This window comes from Corvus kubaryi, unplaced genomic scaffold (assembly GCF_017639235.1).
Source record: "Corvus kubaryi isolate FWS band 111438036 unplaced genomic scaffold, C.kubaryi_AGA036_p1.0 124, whole genome shotgun sequence".
NCBI classification, from domain to species: Eukaryota; Metazoa; Chordata; class Aves; order Passeriformes; family Corvidae; genus Corvus; species Corvus kubaryi.
Window position 1 is genome coordinate 3,635,083 of NW_024580659.1, and position 14,962 is coordinate 3,650,044.

Below are 14,962 nucleotides of genomic sequence, written 5' to 3' on the forward strand. Positions count from 1 at the left end.
AACAACTCCAATGGCGATGATTAACCATTTTGAACTGCTCTTTAGCACACTTTCTATGTATGGACATTGGAAACGATAATTTCAATAATTCTGTGTGCATTTTCTCTAAAGTCTAATAAAATACACATAAATGAATCCAAAAATACCATATATTGGTAAGTATTATTATAATAACAGAAGATAGCTTTGACAGACTTGTTTCAAAGAGTTTTTTTTCTCTTTTAGAGCTCCTCACTATCAATTCAGTTAGAAGATTTGAGTGTTTTCCCCTTGCTGCTCTACTCGTGACTGTGTCTTAACACTGTCCCTGCCCTGGCTCCGTGGGGTCCCGTGTGCCCCACAGAAGCACGGGTGGGTTCGGTGTTATAGCCGGTAGCAAAGAGTCGAGAAGGGTGCTTGCGTGCGTTCCGGCAGGAGCATTTATTGCTGCTACACTGTCGAAGGTTGCAGAGGCAAATACGAACATGATCCCAAAAGTCACAGTTTTGTCCGGGGGCGGGGAAAAGGCAGGACCAGGGAACGGGGACCAATGCGGAAGCTCTGGGGGAGTGACGAGAGGCAGAGGCCGACAGCCAACCGGGGAATCCAAACTGGGATAGATGAACACAACAGAACGTGCGTCCTGGGAGAAGCCTTTCTGGTCACCCTAACATGAAGTGGTTCCTGTGGTACTAGGGACTTGTCTTACTGAAAACTCTGTCCCTTGTAATGTATGTTCACTGGCCACCAGTGTCTCATTGCCGCAGCAGCTCGTGCCATCTCAGACTGAGGGAGAGTTCTCACCTTCTTGAGCTTTTATATCCTGTTGAGTTTTGCTGCAAACATCCTCTTATATAAGATCATGTAGAAAAGAATGCCTTTTAGGTATTCTTGCATTAGGAATGCTTTCAAGTATGTTCAGAAAGCTACAGTTCAGTATTTCCGTTCAAACCAGTCCTGTGCTTTTGAAGGCACCTGCCCAACCAAACCAGGTTTGGTTGGTGTTGCAGGGTGGTTGAGGAGTGCAGCCATGTCTTTTGGGTGTATTGTAGTGGTTTTTGCATAACAGACAAAAAAGTGGACTCTACAATGGATAATGAAAAGCTAACAAGAGGTTTTGATGATAAGTATAGGGCAAGAAAGAAATACTCAACTTCCAAATTCTTGTGTTTCCAGTGAGTAAAATAATTTATTACATAAGTAAAATACTAACAGTGACTGTAGTTTTAGTTCTTCATTTCACTTTTACCCTAATGATCACTTATATAACAACTTCATCTCCTGGTAACATTAGAGTAGGAATCAGAATATTACGTTAAACCCACAGCTGCACTCTTCAGCTGTTACTCCTGTGTACATGCTTCTGGAATGAATCTTGGCTTAACATCTGTCACATCATATTTTATACCTTAAGTTCCTACATTGTGCAATATTAATATACAAAACCTGTATAATATAAATATAGTTACTCTGGAGATGACAGTGATACTCTGTATGCAGAATTCAATGCATACAATTCAAAAGATGAAGGGTAGCTTAAGTCAAGTGCATTCAGGAAGATTTTTGTTTATTTACAACACTTCCAGAAAAATCTCAGTTGAAGTTAATATTAATAAAATACAAAAAATATATATCAGCAGAAGATCAATTCACGTGCACTGGAAAAAAAAGGGCATTTAGGGAAAGGAATCTTCAGTGGAGTTCCTACAGGTTCCTCTGTAGCCACCTCCATTACCACACAAAGGCAGCTCGCTCCCGTAACATCCTGACCCCAAAACGCTGCCATTCCCTCTGGTATATCCACAGCTCCTGAGTTGTGTCCAGACAGGCCAAAACTGCACCTCCTTTCCAGGCAATTAAACGTGGATCCATATCCTATTCAAAACACAGATTGCACACAATCATTGGTCTCATTTTGCATAGTACTCTAGTTGTATCCTACTTTTTCCCACAGTATTCACCAGTTAGGATCTGGCAGGGGAGGAGAAAAGTTTTTCAGTATTATCCAGGAAAAAATAGTGAGATAAAAATATTTAACTGATATTCAAGATGCTTTGAGAAGTCACTTTTTTTTTTTTTTAAGATGCCTTCTAGGCATGTCATGAAAATCTTGCCTTCAGTAATGGAGGCTCTGAAATAGATGCAAATATATTTACAAGTTTTGCCTGATTAATACCAAATGAAAATTGCTCTCAATGCCTGTTTTTCTATTATCTTGATAGTACTAAAAAACAAAAAATCACAATTTCTTGCTGAGGAGACAGGTTGGTTACCTTCATGGGCCAGTACTAACTGCTTCTTTAAGAACACGCCCTTTAGCTAAAACACTTCAGTGATCTGTGCCAGTAACACTCTTGCTATGCCTCTAACTGGCCACTGCTATAAGCTGAAAGCTCCCTTAAATCTCAGATATGCAACTACTCTGGGATTTTGAAATAATTTTTTTCTTTTAATCTTTCAAAGATTTCAACCAATCATAGTTTACTAACCACTTAGCTCTCAGTTAAGTTACCTTAGGCCTTGTGATGACTTCAACATTTTCAACGACTCTTCTGAAAGACGGGGGCATTTTGTTGAGAATTCGGTGCTGAAGAAACTCTTGAGCTTTATGAAACATAAGGCCTCCTCCCACTACTAAGATGGAACTGTACATCTTCTTTTTTGTATCATCAGATGCTGGAATTAATGGATATATAGAAATACCTCTGTTTTTTAAACTTAATATGGCCTATATTTGTAATACAATTAATTTAGTGCAAGTCAAAGCAGATAGAAACTGATGTTTCTCTCTTCCTTGGAGATACAAAATGTGTATCTTGAGAAACATATCAAAGATGCAAGCATAAGAAACAGTGTAGCTCCTCTCAAGGTGATAAAACCTACTGACACATTTTTCTTTGGTGAAGTACAGGAGTTAAATAAATCCACCCTGAGGCATATTTTACAGACTTGTACAAATGTAATTCTTACCACAGCAGTCGATACTATGAAGGATGGCTTTGTCCAGACCCAAGGCTTTGCCTTCAAACTGAGAAATAGCAGTTTTCCTGGACATGTGTGCAGTTAAAGGTTCCTCTGAATCATTGCCAGGTATCATACAGTCAGCCTGGGAAGATCCCAGTTCCACTTCTTGTGGGTAGATCCTCTCCGAAATGTCTGAGGATTGGCCTCTCAATTCTCCCTCAAATGCCCCAGGCTTTGACATAGATTTTCTGTCAGCTGTAGCTTTTGAAGACTTAAAAGTGAGAAAACAAGTTGAAATATGAAAAATGTAAAAAGATCTTCAGCAGGTTACAGAACAGTACAAAGACTTAACTAAGCACCATTGTACTTCCCTTCACCTTTTTGCACAGCAAGGTTAAGCCCTGAATTATTATCTCATCTAATCTTCATTTCAATCCTCACGTTCTAAGTAAGGGCTTATTTTGAACTCCATCAGATTAATCAATCCCATAATATGAAGCCTTCTTAGACTTTAAAAATGCACACTTCTAATTACAGAATTGTTTAGGCACCTGTAACTACTTACTTTAAATTCATTCTTTGATACTTTTGACCCAGGTAACAAACTTTAGTTTCTGAGATGAGCTAATGAGTCCTCATTTTATTCCCCAATTAAATGACAGTTAATGAAAAATAAAACCAGCAATCACACACCTGCTCCTGCTTACTTTGTGTGGCCAGCAGATAATGTTCATCATGAGGATCCTCAGGGTCACCTTGTGACCTGTGCTGCAAAATTGTCATTTTTTGTCCAACAATTCCAAAAGTTGCTGGATAAAACAGAGCCATTGGTGCCTGAAGAGAGATTTGGCATGGGTTTACTAGTTTTCCTTCTTTTGGCATTTAGTACAGGAAAAAGATGAGTCTTGTTCTATTTTTCTCACAATTCAAAATTAAACAGAGGTGTTTTTTTTCCAGGTAGTTTTTAAAATACAAGTGTCTTCTGTTTTTTATAATTAAAAAAAATCCTAACAAACACACAAGTTTCTTTAGAGATTTTAGCATTGTATGATAAGTAAGTATTCAAATGCAGTTTGTTACAAAATTAGAAAATTCAATGGTGAGCTGAAAACTTGCAAAATTAACATTAATGCTTTGCACTTGAAGGATAATTATCATACTTAGATGAAGCAACAACCATTCTGGCTAAAGCTACTTAGAAAGTCTTGTGCATCCACCGGTGCTGCATTAGGCCCACTCATACATACAGAAATTAATTTTATCTACCAGCATAATTTAAGAACAATCTATAAATCACGTGGGCTTAGTAGCACTGGACTGATACAAAGTGAGGCTCTGAGTCTGAACGTTTAATATACTTGTAATTTAAATTTAAAATCACCTGTAATTTTTCATCACCTAATCTGAACTGGTACAACAAAGCTGGAGAATCCGGATGCCGAATTTGGAACTCATGATCTTGTAATCCAGAAATATCCTAAGGTCAGAAACAATGGAAACAAAAAAATTGTATATTTTATATTTATCAAGCTGCATAATCTATTTAAACTGCAGAAAACAACAGAAAGTAACAAAACTCTCTTCTAACCATGGATTTTATTTACCTATTCTTGAGTTTTTTGAAGTCTTTTCCATGTAGTATGATCTGCCAGACAACTTTCTACATGCCTAAGCCTCTACAATGAGGGTTTTGCAGGAAGAAGAGACCTGCTGGCAGATCTTACAGAACTGAAGTTGAAAACCAGCAAATACGTAATTATTATTAGCTTCTTTCAGCAATAAGAACAAAGAAATTATCTTTCTAAGGGCTGGGATTCCTTTCAGCTAGAGGAAAAATAAACCAAGTTACAAACATTTCAAGTCTGAAGTTTCTACAGCTTTTGCCAGTATTCTACTGAATAAAATATTTACAATCAACTTGGATTCACAAAAAGGCTCCCCAGAGTAACATTCTGTAGAAGAAAAAAAAATTACTTGGAGAACACACTATTTTCCCCTTCTCACCTGATCTAGATGACAAAATGTCTCCTTTAGGTGCTGAAGTAGTAGGCAATCCAACTTATTAGTTAGCTGGCAGTCTCTATATGGGAATCCTGCTCGTTGCATAAGCCAATAGAAACACCTTGACACATCAGATCCTCCATATGCAAGGCACAGCCTAAAGCACAGAGAAGAAAAAGATCTTTTTATGTAGTTGCTGAAATACTGGCTGATTGCAGTGATAGACAAAGGAATGCTAGGAAGATTATAGACATACTGGGATTATGACTTTCACAGAGTTTGCAGAACACAGTATTAGCTCTGATCAGTTCTGCATGTTCTCTTCTTTTAAAGATATAAGAATTCTTTAAGGTTCATATTGCAACAGTTAACCCTGTTAAATGCTTCAGAGTAGAAAAAACCTCCTGTGTTTATAAAAATTTTGTCTCCTTTTAAAAGTCAAATCCTTGGTAAGCAAATAAGTCCATGATTCTAATAATTCTGCACACTCTAAGGTACCTGGTGTTGCGATGGGAAACACCATCTTCAACACAGCAAACACTTGTCTTCTGATCTCCCACATCTACAATACATGCACTGCTTAAACCGCTTCCAAAGGTGGCACAGACAGACTCCTGGTGTACAATAATTCCTAGCAATATGAGAAAAAATTGTATTAAACTCATGCCAAACTTTACAGTAATGCTGCTGACATTTAAAGGACATTTTAATGTCTTTTAAAGAACTACAAATAGCCTGACTCTGCAGTGAAAGCCTGTATATTTAGTGAAGATGGGGTGGGGGTACTTAGAGATTTTTTTGTTGGCTAAGGCTTTAAAAGTCCTGAAAAAAGATAAGAGCAGGGTCAAATGATCCTGTTTCTGTAAGATTAAATGTACTGTCTTCAAATTTTAACTATTTTTTTAATCTGGTAGTGCAGGGTCTTGGCTATCAGACGCACATGAAGTGTTTTCTAATTTTTTTCTAGTTTTAATCAAATGGCACTACTACTAGCATTTCAGATATGGTCTTTAAGTAGTTATAAAGTAAGGTGCAATTTCATCCTCTGTTCTCCTTTCAATCCACCTTTACAGAGTACGTTTCTATCACAAGCCCATATTTAACCCTGGGAAGTACCACAGGTTCCAGTCTGTTCTTCCAGACAATCACACATTTTAGAAATACGTAAGAAATCAGACTGTTGCTACTTTTACCTCAGCTGAATGAGAAACCCACAGTGGGAATGCACAACAGCAAACCAAAAAACTTGGTTTAGTATTAGCCAACCATTTTGCCCCTTTAATAGAGACAGTAAATATGTGACTGGCAAAAGATGAGGGTGCTAGTCCCAGCCAACCTGGGATAGATGAGCAAAAATGTGCCTTAAAAGAAAAAAAAAAAAAAGAAATCTTTATGCAATTAATCATTAAGTACTTGCTTCATTATGGTTTTTACCTGAGAAGCCCATCTTCATTAGGATCATATTTACCAGTTCTTTCACGTGCTGTTTATTATAGATGTCTGGAATTAGTAAAATGCATCTGTAGTACTGAAGACAAGAACAGTAAATTAAAGCCAGCTCTTAAATAAAGTTTGATATACAACTTAAAAAAAAAAAAAAAAAAAAAAAATCAAGATTTTAGGAAAGGGGAAGGTTTTTAATACTTCAAGAAGGGTGTTCACAGTAAGTGCCAAGAGTCTATAGCCATTAAAATGTTTAAAAGTACATCAGACATGAGACAAACACCTACTTGGCAAGGATAAATAATTATACAAGTATTAGGCAACCCTTCCCCAGGTGCCTCCTTTACAGTCAACAAAAAAAACCCAAACAAAGACTAAGATTGTGAAATGTCTATAATGGGATTTTTAAACATTGTTGTTAGAAGTTCTAAAACCAATTTTTATCTGGACAAAATTCCAGATGAAGTCTTGGGAACCATGCTTACCAGCAGAAAGAATGTATGTGTTAAGAAAAGGACCAGTAAGAGGCTACCAATAACAGCAGCTGCTTCTCTTTTACAGTAACACTTACAGAAGTGGATACAGCCCACACCACACAAATGTGCTGTTCACAGCTCACCTTTAGATCTTTCAGTGGTATTTCCAGGTATTTTTGTATTGCATGTGACCATATAACTTCAAGGTCTGCCAATACTGCAGTGAGGGAGCCACCAGGTCCCGCGTGGAGATTCAACTGCCCTCTTCTAATGGGCCAATGTATATTATAAGAATCTAACGGATTAACATATAGTGCCTGAAAATAAGAGATTACATTCTGTGCATTGCTTTTCCCCATAAAATAGTAACAAAATGAGTAACAAATACTGGGAAAAAAAGTATTTCAGGAACAGATATAAGAAGACACTGCAGAACTCAGACTGATGTAACAGCAATACAGCGGATTTCTTTGTGACAGGGCTTGATTATAAACCATTAAAGTAAAAAGACAGCAAATACATTGTTTAAATTGTTTGAATGTTCTTACCCACAGACATCTACCAAACATAAAGGTGTATTTTCCCATTACCTTGTATTAGAAACTAAAATAATTTGAACACTTTGAAGCCCACAAATATCAAGTTACTCAGCAGCAATTCCATGTAGTGATACTTTTATCAGTTTATAGCCTTTTCTCTGAATTATGGCATATGGGGAAAGTTCTCATCTACTCTCTGCAGAAACCCTGATTTCTAGGAGCAAGGGATCCAAGATGCCTGTTAAGCAAATGGGGGAAACCCTCTCATCCTGCTGAATGATAGCAAATACTCAATTACTCCCCAGTAAAGTTTCTCAGCTTTGCTGGGTTAGCCTTACACGTGCTTCAGTACATACTAACTTACAGCAAACTGTTACTGATGACATGGAGGCATTAAAACACATGAAGCCTCATTCAGCAGGAAAATCAATCTTACCTCTTCTCCTACCAAAAATTCAGGATGATTTGATGTGTTTGTCCACTTGGCCCCAGAGCTGTGATCCAAAATGGCAGGCCTCATCTGTCTGTTATATGACCTGGCCTGAAATGTAACCAAACCGAATCCTGTTGATAAATATTTTACTGGTCGCTTTTTACGCATGGAAGAAAAAGGAAACACCCCTTTGAACCCAGCCCTTAAGGAAACATTTAAAATCTTAATTTTCTCACATTTTCAGAGTTAGGTAACACAATAGCACTACCCACATTTGGTCTATAAAGGGTATCTATTCTTGTCCACTGAAGCATAGGATCACACCCAAGGACTGTATGAATGAACAATTTAGTAAGATCTTAAGAATGAGTTACCTGATCAGGTGACACCGGTATGCGCCTGGCTCCATTTGACATCTTTTTGGACCATATTGCTTGGTCCACCATTTTAAGGCCATTTTGTCTCTGTTCAGTACTTTCAGGTTTCTAAGGAAAACCCCAAATAGTCAATGTAAATACTTTTCAACCATATGTCTGTATACTGGTAATACTGAAACTCTTATGAAACAATGAAATCTTTACTGTGGTTGATTGTAGAAAGATGTTTGTACAATGCAAAATAGACTTATTTTTAAGGAAACTTTTCTTTTAACTGCTTTTAGTGGCTGCTGGACTTCAACTCTAGTGAGGTGCTCAGGCCATTATCTGAAAAAAATATTCCCATATAGAGACTGCCAGCTAAAGAAATATGAAATAAGAGCAAAAATGTTTAAATAGATCTCAATTATTTAAAGGTGAGTTGATAATTTAATATTAGAGACGTTAATTTGATTTTTACAGATTCAGATTACATGTAAAATTATTATATATATTTTTTGTCCAGGCTGGACTAAAGTTACTTGCTGTTTTACCCAACTCACAAACTAACTAGTAACCAACAAATTCACAAACAGTGATCTGATTCTAATCCTGCAGTTGGCATTCCATCAGAAGAAATACTGAGTGTGGTACCAGACCATAGCACAGGGAAATCAACATGTACAAACCCTTTTAGATTTAGTTCATTGCAAACAAATCAAACACAAACATAGACTGGTGCAAGCCTACTGACTTCAGTAGGTGGCATCTACAGTCCTGAAAAGGGTGAAAAAAGTTTGACTGGAGATGTATTCTCCTCTGGAAAGACATGAAAGATGAGGGGGACATATGCACCACACAACAAACCAAACCGCCTCAGGAACAGGCGACGAACAGGCGGATTTTGGCGAGGCGGGGCCGTGCCCGGAGGCGCGCTTACATTGAGGCCGTCCCTGAGGAGCCAGCTGTCCCTGTAGGCCGCCTGGCCCTGCTGCTTGTGCCGCCGCGCGATCACATGCGGGATGCCCGCGGGCAGCGTGTCCGTGGCCCGCCCGAGCCGCAGGGTGGTCGAGCCGGGGTGGATCACCACGATGAAGTTGCTCTGTATTTGCTGAAAGCAGCACGGAGTCAGACCGAGTCCTCACCACCACCCGGAGCCCTCCCGGCGCTTCCACAGCCCCCTCCGCAGGCCTTTAAAAGGCCGAGCCCGGGCCGGGCCCGCCCCAGCGGGGAGGGAGCAGCGCCCGAGCAGCCGCCGCTCGCCGCCGCCGGGCCTCACCTCCTGCAGGGACTCGGGCACGGCGGCGGGGACGATGGGCCGCTTCACGCCGCGCTGTTCGCGCTCCCGGTCGCGCTCCTTGTCCTTGCCGTTCTCCGCCTCGCCTTTCTCCGCCTGGGTCATGCTCCGGCCGGACGGAAGCCGCGTCCGCTGGGGCCGAGCGGCGCCGCGCCCAGCGCGGGGCGGAAGCGGGCGGGCCCTGGCCCGGCACCGCCCCTCGAGCAGGTACCGTGTGGGGCTCGGCGGCTTCGGGGCGCTGCCGAGGCTGGTCCGGCTCGCAGCGGAGGATGGGGTCGTGCCCCGGCGCTGAGGGGCAGCACGGAGAGCCTGGGGAGCAGCCCTGCCGCTGCTGCGGGTCTGATGGAGCACCAGCCAAACGTTGTCAGCTGGGCTGGTACTGCTGGTGCGGCTGCAGGAGGGAGGATACAGCCCTCCAACAGCTTAAAATACTCCTCTATAAAAAGGCCGTAGTAGCTGGAGTACGTGGTACAGCTGTAAAGAGCTAAGGATGGTCAGCCTCCCTGTTTGTCGGCAGCGGGTTCCTTTATGAACTGTGGGCTCATAAAATGGGATGTTTGACTGGAGCTGGGCGCGATGTGGTTTTTAAAGGCTAAAAGTTGCTGTTACATAGCCAAGTCTAAAAGACGCAAACTTTGTGTTAGGTATGTATGGCAGGAGTGAGAGCTGCTGGAGTGGCTTGCTAATGGGGCGGCATTGTTGATTAATTTCCGGCTAACGAGTGTTAAGGAATACATTCAGTGCAGGGAGCCCGGGGTGCAGCCGCACTTCGAGCGGCTCGTTGAGCTCCGCGGGACCGGAGCCCCAGGTGAGAGGCCGTGAGCTGCCAACCCTTTGCACAGCAGAGGGCCCGTGGACCTGCGGCACAGCCAGGTGAGCGGACCCACACACTTGACAGCAGCCCCTGAGCCCCAGGCTTTCCCATGCTTACACCGAGGGCATAAAAGCCCAGGGGTTTCTTTGTTCGAGGTCCCTCCTTGGAGGCACCAGCTGTTATTTACTTATTGCACTAAGATTAAATTATTTTAAGGATTTGGACGTCAGATACTCTGCTTTGAGAAACCTGGTCTGACTGTGAGCGTGGCACCTGGATGGTCAGACAGGAAAATTTCCTTAACAAGACATTATAAGGAGGCGTAAGTAAAAAATTTGCAGTGGCACGGTGTAGAAAGTAATTTAATCTCGATTCTTGTCAGCTTATTTTTTGTCAAATAGATGCAGCACTCTTTAAGCAAAAAAATCCCGAAACCCATAAACCCCAAATGAACTCCAAGAACAGTAAGAAACTCCCATCCTGAAAAGGGGTATATTAAATGATAGTTACTATTTGAAAAAAAAATAACTATTCTGAGATAGCTGTCAGTATTTGACTATTTTTTTTCTTGTAATAAAAACAAGACCTAATTTTATTGTAAGAAACCCCCAGAATTTGTACAGTAAATAGGTTTATACATTTCAGTAAGTTTATAGTGGAGAATGAAGCTGTTCCAAGAGGTGTTTCTGTTATAAAACCCATTATGGGCCTTAACGAAGCCAGGGTTGTAAAATGAAGCAATTTGTTAACTGCATTTTTAGAGTGCTTTTAGAGTATCATTAATACAATGAAACTATAACAAAGTACAGAGTGTTTGTCCTGAGAAAGTGAATACAAAACCTCTTGGGAAGTGCCACTTTGACTCTTGAGGGACCATCTGTATCAACTATAAATACGTATTTGTTCTCATCTGAACAGCAAAAGGCTTATTGTACTTCAGATTTTTTCAGTTTCTAAAAATGATGAGAAAATCAGCCTTGTGACAAGCCAAATATAATTTACTTATTACTTTGCAACTACAGTAAAATGTTCAGAAACTATACAAAGACTTTAGACAGTAAACATGTATTTAATAAAACTGTGGTTCAGTTACACTGGATCCTTGACGAAGGAGTTCCCAGTACAACTTCATTAATCTGCTTCTACCACAGAACAGTTTCCAGTCAGGCATACACATCCCCATTTGGTCCACCACTAAACTCTTCTTCTTCTTTTCATCTGGCAGATGTGTATGCTTGTGCCTGCCTCTTCAGCAGGCATTTACCTAGGAGATAAAGTAATTACAGTACATTTAAAGACAGGGCCTTTATTTGTGAGATAAAATTAAGTAAAAAATTTAAAATAATATTGTTTGTAATTTAGCTAAATGAGACATGCTAAAGACTTGATAACTTTATTCTTGAGCAGGTTACACATTGCTGTGATTATGCAAAAGCCATCTCCAAAGTCTTTGCTGGCCTTGTGTCTACTCAACAAGAAAAAAAGGCCACAATGTTTTTCCCCCATTTGGAAGAAGCTTATCCTTGTTCTAATGAACTGAAATACTGGTGTATGTGTTTTCTGGAATATGAACTTTTTCCTACCAGATTTACAGGTATTAACCACCTGCATGGAGTTTTTTTTCCTTGTAACTTTTATTATAGTAACAGTGGGAGTGACTGATGATAAACAAGGATTGTTCACTTAAGTCTTAAAGTAAATTAAACTGTTCTATAAATACACTGAGTGTCAGATGTAACTCCCACCAGCCAAGCTAATTAATAAAACAGAATTAAAGTTCAGGCAGCTGTAAGAAATTTAAAAACCGGGACTTCTACCTCTATTTTTAAGTAATTCTGATTTTTACACTTTACTGGAATTCAAGATTTGCATGGCTTTATAATTGTAACAGGGAAAAAAAAAAAAAACATTTTTACTAAGCTGTTTAACAACCTTATTTTTTTCCTTCTTTTCTGTTGAGAAGTATTGATTTTAAACAAAAAACCTTGCATGTCATATGACAACTATTAGAAATGCAAACAAAGTTTCAGTTTCTACCGATCTGGACAGGACTTTAAATAAGCGGCCAAAGAAAATTAAAAGCTATAAATTACTTATCAGCTGTGCTCAAAAATTTTTGCCACCCTTTGTCTATCAACTTCTGTGCAATTAAAAGTGAAAGCCCACCATTCCTAAGCCAAAATCCTTTTTAACATCCCTTCCCCCTGCTTTTTCTCCCTTCTCTCCTTTACTGGAAGTATCTTTGATTCTTTGATTACTGAATAATTTTGATTATTTTCCTGTTTTGGTAACTTCTGCAACAGGAGGACAAAGCACTCCATTCTACCTTAACCCTAAATTATCACTGCTATTAAAAAAACCTCCAAACCCTTCAAAGCAGGATACAGCAGATTTGGAATTACCTTCCTCATCCACCTCCAGCCATTGGTGGTGGACTGGGGCCTCCACCCCAGTGATTTATTCGGCCCATCCTACGGCGAGGATGTGCTGGAGGCCTGAAAAGAAAGGAATTCTATTGTCATTAAACTTTTCAACTAGAAATAGAATAAAACTGTCTCTAAATGTCAGTAGTGAGAAAGTCTGAACCTCTGAAAAAGTTGAGTTTCACCTGACAAGTTGTAAGAAAACCCCACTTTCATGAAAATTCTCTTCTGCACTGTTCTCATTACTGCTGTGTGATGTGAGAAGGCTACAGATGACTGATGCTTTTACACAGTCCTACAAAACACTTAGGCTGTAGTGTTTATAGAAATTATACCCCCATAACAAAGTGTTTTGCTTTATCTGTAGGTAATGTGAGACAAGAAATGACTGAACTAATGCAAGTCAAATGCTGAGTATAAGCGTGTCTAAGAAAAGAAGAATTTTAACAAAGATATCTCTTGTCTACTAGGCAGGTTTCAAAAATAAGTTTCAGAGAGTGTTAGTCTGTACTGCTATTGCAACTATCCAAAGCTGTGTATTATCAACAGCATTGCAAATAAACATTTTAGCCTTCCTGCACAACCCAATTCAATGCAAATCCCAACTGTAATCTACTCAGATTCATGTCACTTTGCTGAGATAGGGGGAAAAAAACTGGTGTGAATATGAAAAAAATACCCTCTTCCATCATTGTATCCTGAATAGGAGGAAGATGTGTAGCCTCTTCTTCTCAAATCTGGTTGAATAATGCTCTGGAAACTGAAAAATCAAAACAAGGATTAGGTAAATTGATAGCTAGATACAGTTTTTGACTTTTTTGATTGGAAGATAAGAAATGGCCTGAAAAACAGTAAGTAGTGTTCAGGAATGAACAGTGTATCTTCTCAATGTCAATCTTGGTAATTTGTCTTCTCCATATGAAACTAAAATCTGAAATAATTCCAAATTATAGTGAGGGCTAAACTATAAAATCTAGTTTTCTTGTTAATATGCAAGAGATACATAAAGTATAAACATGTAACTGAAATAATTAAGAACTGCTGAATACATTACAAGAACTTTTCTGTTTATTAATGGTCTTTGATCTGGGGCCATAAATTTTTGTTTACTTCTATGTGATTACTTTTACATAGCCAGAATCTATTGTCACCAGTAGAAATTCTCCAAACAGCTTAATTATTTGATCAGCTAGTAGATGCTGTTTAACAAAAGTGTATGCTTTTCCTTTTGCAGTATCAAAACAGATGAAATGTAAAAAAACTCATTTGAACTGCCAGTAAATTAGTGTCACTTTTCATGCACTTTTTGTTAGGTATACCGTGCTTAATAAACAAAACCACATGGTCGTAGTAAAGCATTTATATATACAGAATGTTAAAGAGTAAATATAACATTTTTATTGTTGTATTACTGATGGCATTGAGTAACTTCCACGTATAGCAAATCTAAAATGAAGCTCACCAAAAGAATTAACTTCTACTTACAACAGGACAACAAAATCTGCTATCGACCAGAAGAAATCTGTTATAGATGACAAACTCCAGGGGGCCCGACTCTGGTTATCCAAAACTTGTCCTGTAACACATCCAGATACAAAACATCCAGTGACGTTCAGTGTGTGACATTGTACAGTAAATTACATAAAAACATATCTGCCGAGTCCAGAATTTGCAGCTGGGACGGAGAAACTGCACTTCGTGGCGGCGAGTTTCATTTTCTGCAGGTTATTGCTCAAGTACTTGAACTAAAGGGGTCACCACCGGCACACGGGCTCTGTGTCCAGGAAACCTACAGAAAGCACCAGCGCAGCGTCTGATTCCCCGTTAGCGGTAAAGTGCTGCTCTGTGACTCTCCCGGTGTCTGCAGCCCGCACTTGGACTCCTCCAAGTCCCTCAGTACGGTTTAGAAGCAGACGAGGCTCGGCCGCAGGCCGCAGGGCAGCGCGGGGTGACGCGACACCGGCAGCGGGCGGACCCTACCGGGCTGTCCCGGCAGCGGCGGCGCTGGGGGGCCGCGCTCTGCGCAGCGCGGGCCCGCTGCCCCCTCGGTCGGTGCCCAGCCCCCGGCCCGGCCCCTCAGCGTTGGAGATGCGCACCACGGCCGCCCCGGCCCCCCGGGCACCCCAGCCCCTCACCGTTGGAGATGTACACCATGGCTGCCCGCCGGCCCGGCCCGGCCCCGTCCCTGCGCCTGCGCGGCCGCCGCGCGCATGGGCAGCGGGGCCGGTGACGGAGGC

At 40.5% G+C, this 14,962-nt stretch overlaps 2 protein-coding genes across 3 annotated transcripts; both read right to left on the reverse strand.

Annotated features, from left to right (window-relative positions):
• Positions 1 to 1,143: 1,143 nt before the first annotated feature.
• Positions 1,144 to 9,655, reverse strand: ACTR8 (actin related protein 8). The gene is made up of 13 exons (XM_042020504.1): positions 9,471 to 9,655; positions 9,132 to 9,302; positions 8,210 to 8,320; positions 7,839 to 7,943; positions 7,007 to 7,180; positions 6,379 to 6,472; positions 5,443 to 5,575; positions 4,948 to 5,101; positions 4,325 to 4,420; positions 3,637 to 3,777; positions 2,950 to 3,214; positions 2,492 to 2,655; positions 1,144 to 1,854 (listed from the first exon to the last, which is right to left on the reverse strand). The coding sequence occupies exons 1-13, from the start codon at positions 9,591 to 9,593 to the stop codon at positions 1,711 to 1,713; spliced, it is 1,875 nt and encodes a 624-aa protein (XP_041876438.1). The 5' UTR covers positions 9,594 to 9,655; the 3' UTR covers positions 1,144 to 1,710.
• Positions 9,656 to 11,279: 1,624 nt separating this feature from the next.
• On the reverse strand, positions 11,280 to 14,958 carry SELENOK (selenoprotein K). Of its 2 annotated transcripts, XM_042020514.1 has the most exons (5): positions 14,861 to 14,958; positions 14,211 to 14,301; positions 13,405 to 13,485; positions 12,705 to 12,797; positions 11,280 to 11,566 (listed from the first exon to the last, which is right to left on the reverse strand). In XM_042020514.1, exons 1-5 carry the CDS (start codon positions 14,877 to 14,879, stop codon positions 11,563 to 11,565), a joined length of 288 nt encoding a protein of 95 aa, XP_041876448.1. In that variant the 5' UTR covers positions 14,880 to 14,958; the 3' UTR covers positions 11,280 to 11,562. The 2 variants fall into 2 exon arrangements, with proteins under 2 accessions (XP_041876448.1, XP_041876457.1); XM_042020523.1 differs by lacking the exon at positions 11,280 to 11,566 and having other exon boundaries at positions 12,701 to 12,797.
• Positions 14,959 to 14,962: the final 4 nt, after the last annotated feature.

Coding starts and splice junctions, on each gene's coding strand:
- ACTR8 (XM_042020504.1), bottom strand. CDS start 9,593: ATGACCCAGGCGGAGAAAGGCGAGGCGGAGAACGGCAAGGACAAGGAG. Junction 6,473..7,006: donor TACCACTGAAAGATCTAAAG/GTGAGCTGTGAA, acceptor TCTTGTCTTCAG/TACTACAGATGCATTTTACT. Junction 5,576..6,378: donor AATGAAGATGGGCTTCTCAG/GTAAAAACCATA, acceptor TCATATTGCTAG/GAATTATTGTACACCAGGAG.